The sequence below is a fragment of the Oncorhynchus nerka genome, linkage group LG21 (assembly GCF_034236695.1).
Source record: "Oncorhynchus nerka isolate Pitt River linkage group LG21, Oner_Uvic_2.0, whole genome shotgun sequence".
NCBI lineage: Eukaryota > Metazoa > Chordata > Actinopteri > Salmoniformes > Salmonidae > Oncorhynchus > Oncorhynchus nerka.
Window position 1 is genome coordinate 25,945,939 of NC_088416.1, and position 11,246 is coordinate 25,957,184.

Sequence of the window (11,246 nt, forward strand, 5' to 3'; positions counted from 1 at the left end):
CGCCACAATACTGTGAAAGAAATTATGCTGAATACCTCAGTCATTCCAACCGTATAATATTATTGATGGTCAAACTGGCAAACGCCTCACAATTTTCTGCATGATAAACCGTGTGTCACTAGTCAGGTAGTCTTTATTCAAGCTTCACCAGTTAAGCGAAGAGCTTTTAAGGGAAAAAAGTGTTTATGTTTTCTACAATAAACACTACAAAACATGAACTACATCCTCAGAAAAACCCTAAACAAAGCCAATTTTTTTGTTTAACCTGATTCGCAACACATCTATGACATCAGAGGCTGGCTCTACTTTGTGGGTGTGTATTTCCATGGAAGCTGCAATGTACTTGTTTCAAGAAACAACGCAATAAGGAACTAGGTCTACCACTCTTTTCTTCAGAAATTCAACCTCGATGTTTGTATGAGGGTTGTACTGTTAACACTATTTTGTCTATCAAGCATCAGATGCAATGAAACTGTCTGAGTATTTGACTATTTTTGGAAGCCATTAGAAGAGAAGTAACTTTTAGAGGCTGGAGACTAGTTTGACGACCTTGATGTGTAATCTAGATGTTATTGCTCAGTATTTCAACTGAAGTACACATCCTTATTTTTTTCCATCCCAGATGATGAACAACATGTTTCAGACAGATGAGGCAAAGACAAGACATGTTTATATCTCTTCAACAATTAACTGTTGCAGTTTCCCACAGACAAATGTTTATTTACAGAAGCAGTACATCCAAAATGTGGAACATTTCTGGACTTGAGACTACAGCATTTTCATGGCAGAATGGTATTCTGTTTGTATAATATAGAAAAAACATATATATATATATGAGCTTAAGTCCCCAAAATAAAATAAATTGTGAAGTGCAAAAGTGTCTACCGTATAATCACACACAATGATAAGAGCTGTCATTGTCTATTTGCATGGCTTGGTCTGAACAGAAAGCAGTAAGAAAGGGACTTCCAGGTATCCGACATTGTCCTCCCTGTGAGTTGGGTATGACATTTAGAGGCATGTTCCCCATGGAGCTTTGAGGGATCTCAGTCTCCAGACATTTGTTCAGCAGTTTGTCTGAAACCCACTGATCTGAGCAATTTTGTGCCAGGCTCTGTAAAGCCTGATAATTGCCATCACTCGGGGGGAGGCTGCATCCAGGGTCAGGCAGGCTGTGGTAACATGGATCCACATCGTAAATCAGAGGCTCTCTGTCCACATCCTGGAAACCCTTAAGTGGCAGTGGCACATCTATGAAGGCATCAGTTCCTCTCTCACTGTCCTTACCAACCGCCTCACTGAAGCTCTGATATCCAGCAACGACACTGATAACATCGGACACGTTAGAACCGTAGATCCGACTGGTGTCCTCTGATGACGTGGTAGTCTCTGAATCATCACTGGCGCCATCACACGGGTGAAATGAATTGTCCGTTTGCAAGAGGGGTTCACAGTTAGTGGACAAGTTAAGGTCTTGTTGACCAGTACCAAGAAACAGCTGTGGATGGCCATTTCTCAACACTTCAGCCTCACCAGAATAGTAGGAGGAGTTACAAAAGAGCAGAGGCCGCGTAGGAAATGAGGACGTCTTGCTTGGTGTTAACTCTTGAAGGGAGTTGATGGGCACTGAGGGGGAGTAGGTAATATTGTTGTAACAAGAGCCTCCAGACTCACTCATGAAATGAAGAGGATTGTAGTCAGATGAACACACACCAATGTCTCGATTTGACTCAGGGCAGTTTATTTGTGTACCATCATCTGTCATAGGAGGGGCTAAGAGCAATGACTGAGGATTCCCATCCAAAGGAACAAGGCTGGGAAAGACTTTGCTCAGGGCCTCTTGAAGATGGCTAATGATCTGCACATTACTAGGCTCCGGGCTCATGGAACATGTGTGGGCATGACCCAGGGAAGACGATGAGTCAAGCTCTGAGCCACGGCCTCTTCCACTGCTCCCATCTACTGTCGCGGGGTTTGTCCTGTAGGGAAAAGACCAGCGGGAAAGTTACAGTGAATTAAAGAGTATTTTCATTGCAAGGATTTGACTGTCCACGCGAATAAGACTGAAACCGAAGACACCTTTTAATTTTGCTATGTTTATATTGCATCAATATGCTCACCATGTTTTTTCTTCGGTGTCCATTTTTGAAGAATCAACATAGATGGAGGATAAAAGTATTTTGGGAGGAGACAATACCTGTGATGGAGAACAAACATCACTAAATGCAAATAAACAAATGGAAGCAATTACAGTAGGAAAGTAATGAAGGTTTACAGTTTATTTAAACATGGAATATTGCAGCAATAAGGCCTGAGGAGGTGTGGTAAATGGCCAATATACCATGGCTAAGGGCTGTCCTTACGCACGACGCAACGCGGAGTGCCTGGACACAGCCCTTAGCCGTGGTATATTGGCCATACAGCACAAACCGCTGAGGTGCCTTATTGCTATTCTAAACTGGTTACAAATGTAATTAGAATAGTAAAAAAAATATGTCATACCCATGGTATATGGTCTGGGCTCAAACCACCCAGTTTATAATTAGAGATAGAGCCTCACCTTAGGTACTCCTGGAACCATATACAAAAGGTCTGGGTTTGAACATTTAGGAATATTATCCCACAACTTGGTTTTGAGTCTGCAGAGGGGGAAAATAGGAGGATTTGAAAGCCTATAGGGCCCATATGAAGCTGTATGATAACATATCATAATAATAATGGGTCAGCAGTCAAACAACCTCCACGCATCGCTGTCAAACGCTCCCTGAAACACTTCAGTGAGCAGGCCTTTCTAATCGACCTGGCCCGGGTATCCTGGAAGGATATTGACCTCATCCCGTCAGTAGAGGATGCCTGGTTATTTTTTTATATGCCTTCCTCACCATCTTAAATAAGCATGCCCCATTCAAGAAATTTAGAACCAGGAACAGATATAACCCTTGGTTCTCTCCAGACCTGACTGCCCTTAACCAACACAAAAACATCCTATGGCGTTCTGCATTTGCATCGAAAAGCCCCCGTGATATGCAACTTTTCAGAGAAGTTAGAAAAGCCAAGGCTAGCTTTTTCAAGCAGAAATTTGCTTCCTGCAACACAAACTCAAAAAAGTTCTGGGACACTGTAAAGTCCATGGAGAATAAGAACACCTCCTCCCAGCTGCCCACTGCACTGAGGATAGGAAACTCTGTCACCACCGATAAATCCACTATAGTTGAGAATTTCAATAAGCATTTTTCTACGTCTGGCCATGCTTTCCACCTGGCTACCCCTACTCCGGTCAACAGCACTGCACCCCCCACAGCAACTCGCCCAAGCCTTCCCCATTTCTCCTTCTCCCAAATCCAGTCAGCTGTTGTTCTGAAAGAGCTGCAAAATCTGGACCCCTCTACAAATTAGCCGGGCTAGACAATCTGGACCCTTTCTTACCAAAACTATCTGCCGAAATTGTTGCAACCCCTATTACTAGCCTGTTCAACCTCTCTTTCATGTCGTCTGAGATTCCCAAAGATTGGAAAGCAGCTGCGATCATCCCCTTCTTCAAAGGAGGGGACACTCTTGACCCAAACTGCTACAGACCTATATTTATCCTACCCTGCCTTTCTAAGGTCTTCGAAAGCCACACCAACAAACAGATTACCGACCATTTCGAATCCCACCGCACCTTCTCCGCTATGCAATCTGGTTTCAGAGCTGGTCATGGGTGCACCTCAGCCACGCTCAAGGTCCTAAACAATATATTAACCACCAATACTGTGCAGCCGTATTCATTGACCTGGCCAAGGCCTCATTGACCTGGCCAAGGCCTCATCGGCAGACTCGATAGCCTTGGTTTCTCAAATGATTGCCTCGCCTGGTTCACCAACTACTTCTCTGATAGAGTTCGGTGTGTCAAATCGGAGGGCCTGTTGTCCGGGCCTCTGGTAGTCTCTATGGGGGTGCCACAGGGTTCAATTCTTGGGCTGACTCTCTTCTCTGTATACATCAATGATGTCGCTCTTGCTGCTGGTGAGTCTCTGATCCACCTCTACGCAGACGACACCATTCTGTATACTTCTGGCCCTTCTTTGGACACTGTGTTAACAACCCTCCAGACGAGCTTCAATGCCATACAACTCTCCTTCCGTGGCCTCCAACTGCTCTTAATTACAAGTAAAACTAAATGCATGCTTTTCAACCGATCCCTGCCTGCACCTGCCCGCCAGTCCAGCATCACTACTCTGGACGGTTCTGACTTAGAATATGTGGACAACTACAAATACCTAGGTGTCTGGTTAGACTGTAAACTCTCCTTCCAGACTCACATCAAACATCTCCAATCCAAAGTTAAATCTAGAATTGGCTTCCTATTTCGCAACAAAGCATCCTTCACTCATGCTGCCAAACATACATGCCATCCGTTTTGTCACCAAAGCCCCATATACTACCCACCACTGCGACCTGTACGCTCTTGTTGGCTGGCCCTCGCTTCATACTCGTAGCCAAACCCACTGGCTCCAGATCATCTACAAGACCCTGCTAGGTAAAGTCCCCCCTTATCTCAGCTCGCTGGTCACCATAGCAGCACCCACCTGTAGCACACGCTCCAGAAGGTATATCTCTCTGGTCACCCCCAAAACCAATTCCTCCTTTGGCCGCCTCTCCTTCCAGTTCTCTGCTGCCAATGACTGGAACGAACTACAGAAATCTCTGAAACTGGAAACACTTATCTCCCTCACTAGCTTTAAGCACCAGCTGTCAGAGCAGCTCACAGATTTCTGCACCTGTACATAGCCCATCTATAATTTAGCCCAAACAACTACCTCTTCCCCTACTGTATTTATTTATTTTGCTCCTTTGCACCCCATTATTTATATTTCTACTTTGTACATTCTTCCACCGCAAATCTACCATTCCAGTGTTTTACTTGCTATATTGTATTTACTTTGCCACCATGGCCTTTTTTGTCTTTACCTCCCTTATCTCACCTCATTTGCTCACATTGTATATAGACTTATTTTTCTACTGTATTATTGACTGTATGTTTGTTTTACTTAATGTGTAACTCTGTGTTGTTGTATGTGTCGAACTGCTTTGCTTTATCTTGGCCAGGTCGCAATTGTAAATGAGAACTTGTTCTCAACTTTCCTACCTGGTTAAATAAAGGTGAGATAAAAAATAAATAAATAAAATATGTTTGTGGAAACAGACATACTGTCACCTACAGACATGTCAGGACAACTTACCTAACACTGCACCAAAACAAAGCACTTGTGATGATGATAACAGCAATGCAGCTGAAAACAATCTGGAGCACTTTCCGAGATGATGCAGCTGTGGAGCAGAGAAGAATATACAATGAGCTACAAGGTGAAAGTGGAATTAAGGTTTGAAAACCCATGGATGATAAATCTCATTTAATCACTTACGGTTAGTGAATTCCAACTCTTCACTCCAGTCACTGAAACGGCCGCTCCGGGCAGTATAGGTTCTGACCTTCAGAGCATAAATGGTGTTTGGCTCCAAGTCTCTGCCAAGTAATTCATAGGAAGTTGTTGATTCATTTTTGGACACCTGTAGGAACAAAGGAAAGGGCCAGAGGGAAAGTTGTCTTGCTGATGTGATAGCAAACAGGGGAATGATGTAATATGAGGGATTTATTATATCCCCATCCTTTACCTCATCTGTTTCTCCTTTCTTTCTGTAGCTCAATTCGGCAATCAAGTTCTTAGAAAACTCTTCATTATCAGGGTAGTTTGTCTTCCATTTGACCAGGAAATTCCCATTTTCTGTTGGTTTCACCTCTTGGATGGTGGGGGTTTTGGGTTTTACTGTACAGGGCAATGATAGGGATGGTTTGACATATCAATCAATTAAAGCATGGTTTAGTTTCATGCAATATTCATTATAACTTCCGGGTATACTATATACTTCCGGGTTGGAGCGAGCAGTCGCATCCGCACTTCGGTCTGCAGGTAGTATAACTTTTCATTACATTTCATTATAGTACAACGGTTTGATTTGTCTAATCTTAGCAATTTCTTCTTAGCTAGCTACATAGCCGTCTTTGTATCAAAGATAATTGCGTAATTATCGTATTTCGTCGTCCTAACGTAGTCTACACTGCTATCTGCCCAGCAGCTAGCCAGCTAGCTAACGTCCACCGTCTACTGAATAGCAGCACTGTAGAAACTATTACCCTCAACTGAACGACTTGATTAGTGTAGTGTTAGCTAGCTACATAGTTGTCTTTGCTGTCTTTGTATCCAAGATAATTGTGTAGTTTAGAGTGTGTAGTTTTAGTGATTATCTTAATTTACCGAGGTTAGCTAGCCAGCTATTTGTCGTCCTTAACGTAGGAGACACTGCTAGCTAGCCAACAGCTAGCCAACGTCTACCGAATAGAACTCAACAACCCAGTCGCATTCCGCCTCGCTCCACAGGTAGTATCACATTTTCATTTCATTTCATTACAGTACAACGGTTTGATTTGTTGATCGTAGCTAGCTACATAGCTAGCTACATAGCCGTCTCTGTATCAAAGATAATTGTGTAGTCTAGAGCGATTTTCTAGGTTAGCTAGCCAGCTATTGTCGTTCTTTTAACGCAACGTAACGTAATCAACACTGCTAGCTAGCCAGCTAGCCCCCGAATCAACAACGCAGCCACTGCCAGCTAGCCTACAAAGTCAACAACGCAGCCACTACCAGCTAGCCTACTTCAGCAGTACTGTATCATTTTAATCATTTTAGTCAATAAGATTCTTGCTACGTAAGCTCACCTTTCTGAACATTCGAGACGTGTAGTCCACTTGTCATTCCAATCTCCTTTGCATTAGCGTAGCCTCTTCTGTAGCCTGTCAACTATGTGTCTGTCTATCCCTGTTCTCTCCTCTCTGCACAGACCATACAAACACTCCACACCGCGTGGCCGCGGCCACCTAATCTGGTGGTCCCAGCGCGCACGACCCACGTGGAGTTCCAGGTCTCCGGTAGCCTCTGGAACTGCAGATCTGCGGCCAACAAGGCAGAGTTCATCTCAGCCTATGCCTCCCTCCAGTCCCTCGACTTCTTGGCACTGACGGAAACATGGATCACCACAGATAACACTGCTACTCCTACTGCTCTCTCTTCGTCCGCCCACGTGTTCTCGCACACCCGAGAGCTTCTGGTCAGCGGGGTGGTGGCACCGGGATCCTCATCTCTCCCAAGTGGTCATTCTCTCTTTCTCCCCTTACCCATCTGTCTATCGCCTCCTTTGAATTCCATGCTGTCACAGTTACCAGCCCTTTCAAGCTTAACATCCTTATCATTTATCGCCCTCCAGGTTCCCTCGGAGAGTTCATCAATGAGCTTGATGCCTTGATAAGCTCCTTTCCTGAGGACGGCTCACCTCTCACAGTTCTGGGCGACTTTAACCTCCCCACGTCTACCTTTGACTCATTCCTCTCTGCCTCCTTCTTTCCACTCCTCTCCTCTTTTGACCTCTCCCTCTCACCTTCCCCCCTACTCACAAGGCAGGCAATACGCTCGACCTCATCTTTACTAGATGCTGTTCTTCCACTAACCTCATTGCAACTCCCCTCCAAGTCTCCGACCACTACCTTGTATCCTTTTCCCTCTCGCTCTCATCCAACACTTCCCACACTGCCCCTACTCGGATGGTATCGCGCCGTCCCAACCTTCGCTCTCTCTCCCCCGCTACTCTCTCCTCTTCCATCCTATCATCTCTTCCCTCTGCTCAAACCTTCTCCAACCTATCTCCTGATTCTGCCTCCTCAACCCTCCTCTCCTCCCTTTCTGCATCCTTTGACTCTCTATGTCCCCTATCCTCCAGGCCGGCTCGGTCCTCCCCTCCCGCTCCGTGGCTCGACGACTCATTGCGAGCTCACAGAACAGGGCTCCGGGCAGCCGAGCGGAAATGGAGGAAAACTCGCCTCCCTGCGGACCTGGCATCCTTTCACTCCCTCCTCTCTACATTTTCCTCTTCTGTCTCTGCTGCTAAAGCCACTTTCTACCACTCTAAATTCCAAGCATCTGCCTCTAACCCTAGGAAGCTCTTTGCCACCTTCTCCTCCCTCCTGAATCCTCCTCCCCCTCCCCCTCCTCCCTCTCTGCAGATGACTTCGTCAACCATTTTGAAAAGAAGGTCTACGACATCCGATCCTCGTTTGCTAAGTCAAACGACACCGCTGGTTCTGCTCACACTGCCCTACCCTGTGCTCTGACCTCTTTCTCCCCTCTCTCTCCAGATGAAATCTCGCGTCTTGTGACGGCCGGCCGCCCAACAACCTGCCCGCTTGACCCTATCCCCTCCTCTCTTCTCCAGACCATTTCCGGAGACCTTCTCCCTTACCTCACCTCGCTCATCAACTCATCCCTGACCGCTGGCTACGTCCCTTCCGTCTTCAAGAGAGCGAGAGTTGCACCCCTTCTGAAAAAACCTACACTCGATCCCTCCGATGTCAACAACTACAGACCAGTATCCCTTCTTTCTTTTCTCTCCAAAACTCTTGAACGTGCCGTCCTTGGCCAGCTCTCCCGCTATCTCTCTCAGAATGACCTTCTTGATCCAAATCAGTCAGGTTTCAAGACTAGTCATTCAACTGAGACTGCTCTTCTCTGTATCACGGAGGCGCTCCGCACTGCTAAAGCTAACTCTCTCTCCTCTGCTCTCATCCTTCTAGACCTATCGGCTGCCTTCGATACTGTGAACCATCAGATCCTCCTCTCCACCCTCTCCGAGTTGGGCATCTCCGGCGCGGCCCACGCTTGGATTGCGTCCTACCTGACAGGTCGCTCCTACCAGGTGGCGTGGCGAGAATCCGTCTCCTCACCACGTGCTCTCACCACTGGTGTCCCCCAGGGCTCTGTTCTAGGCCCTCTCCTATTCTCGCTATACACCAAGTCACTTGGCTCTGTCATAACCTCACATGGTCTCTCCTATCATTGCTATGCAGACGACACACAATTAATCTTCTCCTTTCCCCCTTCTGATGACCAGGTGGCGAATCGCATCTCTGCATGTCTGGCAGACATATCAGTGTGGATGACGGATCACCACCTCAAGCTGAACCTCGGCAAGACGGAGCTGCTCTTCCTCCCGGGGAAGGACTGCCCGTTCCATGATCTCGCCATCACGGTTGACAACTCCACTGTGTCCTCCTCCCAGAGCGCTAAGAACCTTGGCGTGATCCTGGACAACACCCTGTCGTTCTCAACTAACATCAAGGCGGTGGCCCGTTCCTGTAGGTTCATGCTCTACAACATCCGCAGAGTACGACCCTGCCTCACACAGGAAGCGGCGCAGGTCCTAATCCAGGCACTTGTCATCTCCCGTCTGGATTACTGCAACTCGCTGTTGGCTGGGCTCCCTGCCTGTGCCATTAAACCCCTACAACTCATCCAGAACGCCGCAGCCCGTCTGGTGTTCAACCTTCCCAAGTTCTCTCACGTCACCCCGCTCCTCCGCTCTCTCCACTGGCTTCCAGTTGAAGCTCGCATCCGCTACAAGACCATGGTGCTTGCCTACGGAGCTGTGAGGGGAACGGCACCTCAGTACCTCCAGGCTCTGATCAGGCCCTACACCCAAACAAGGGCACTGCGTTCATCCACCTCTGGCCTGCTCGCCTCCCTACCACTGAGGAAGTACAGTTCCCGCTCAGCCCAGTCAAAACTGTTCGCTGCTCTGGCCCCCCAATGGTGGAACAAACTCCCTCACGACGCCAGGACAGCGGAGTCAATCACCACCTTCCGGAGACACCTGAAACCCCACCTCTTTAAGGAATACCTAGGATAGGATAAAGTAATCCTTCTCACCCCCCCCCTTAAAAGATTTAGATGCACTATTGTAAAGTGGCTGTTCCACTGGATGTCATAAGGTGAATGCACCAATTTGTAAGTCGCTCTGGATAAGAGCGTCTGCTAAATGACTTAAATGTAAATGTTAAATGATAACAGTAATTCATTTTCAAATAGCAATCTGCATATGTAGATGCAACTCACTGGTGTAATTGATACTGAGGACTTCGGAATTTAGGTGCTTCCCAGAATTCCAAAGTGTTGCATTAAACTCCTCCCCAATAATAAGCTGCATTGGATCAATAGAGCATCCACATTTGGAAACATCATTGGACCTCTCCTTTTCCTTGAAAGTACAATAATTCTTGCCTCTGGGAAATAAATGGAATAATTATGCAGTTTTGAAATGAAATATGACTTCTTGGTGAGATTAACATCGACAATAGAAAAACTTAAACAATAATAAACGTACATATTTTGTGCGTCCAATTTGTTCAATGTCATGCTGTATTCAGCACACTTAGACTTGTCTGTTGTAAAATGACAAACCATAGTTTCGTCATAGTCGTTGAAGCATTGAAGATTTCCGTCACTCGTTGCTACAAGTAATTAACAAACAAAAAGCTTGTCAAATATTAATCATGATCAGGCAAAAATACCGTGGTTAAATCTACTTACATGTTTATAGGCTGTGTTAAAAAGACTGCTTACCATCATCAGCTATCAAAGTCCCAAGGGTTGTGACTATAATAAGCAATGGAAACATTGTTGCTGAATACTTGAGAGTAAACCACACAGTATAATTCAATCTGAAATCAGAAAGATTTTTTTTTTCCTGTTAGTGTTTAAATTCCTGCACATTAAAATAGGCTACATGTTAGCCTAAATGTGAAGAAGTGATTATTAATACAGTAATACGTTATTTTTTTATATATATATATTTTTTTTTTACCGTAATACGTTATTTTTTTATAGTAATACGGTTTTTGTGGGTCAAAAGTTGTTGCTTTTGTTAATAGACCTAACTTTCCCACTGGATTCCCTTGATTAAACAGAGATATAGCAAATAGAAAGTAACTCACCCACACAATGATATATTATAGTTTTGAGGACGTACTCATTCCTTTAAAAGAACAAACAAAAAACAATGAATCTATAATACAGTATATAGTCTTCATACGATATATAGTGATAACAATCATTTGTCACTTTACACAAATAGAAATAGCTGCGGTTTTGACAACTACGAATTGCTTACTGGAAATTACAGTTCCAACAGGACACACCTTTCATGGGAAGGTCTTTTGGTCGTCCCCCTCCTCGCACGCTTTGTTTTTGTTTTATGGTTGATTACAACCTTCGAATTACAACAATGACATCTCAATAATATTGCAATATTTTTGCAACTTGATCTATTGCCGGGAAGTCCGGTTGCAGATAAAGACATGGAACACTGAGCCACTGAGTTTC

At 45.3% G+C, this 11,246-nt stretch overlaps 1 protein-coding gene across 2 annotated transcripts; it reads right to left on the reverse strand.

Moving 5' to 3' along the window:
- Positions 1-668: 668 nt before the first annotated feature.
- LOC115104187 (uncharacterized) lies at positions 669-11,011 on the reverse strand. Of its 2 annotated transcripts, XM_029625457.2 has the most exons (10): positions 10,859-11,011; positions 10,488-10,585; positions 10,249-10,375; positions 9,981-10,147; positions 5,656-5,807; positions 5,406-5,550; positions 5,223-5,310; positions 2,561-2,639; positions 2,121-2,197; positions 669-1,979 (listed from the first exon to the last, which is right to left on the reverse strand). In XM_029625457.2, exons 2-10 carry the CDS (start codon positions 10,540-10,542, stop codon positions 893-895), a joined length of 1,977 nt encoding a protein of 658 aa, XP_029481317.1. In that variant the 5' UTR covers positions 10,543-10,585; positions 10,859-11,011; the 3' UTR covers positions 669-892. The 2 variants fall into 2 exon arrangements, with proteins under 2 accessions (XP_029481317.1, XP_064862545.1); XM_065006473.1 differs by lacking the exons at positions 9,981-10,147; positions 10,249-10,375; positions 10,488-10,585; positions 10,859-11,011 and adding an exon at positions 6,758-6,899.
- Between the last annotated feature and the right edge of the window lie 235 nt (positions 11,012-11,246).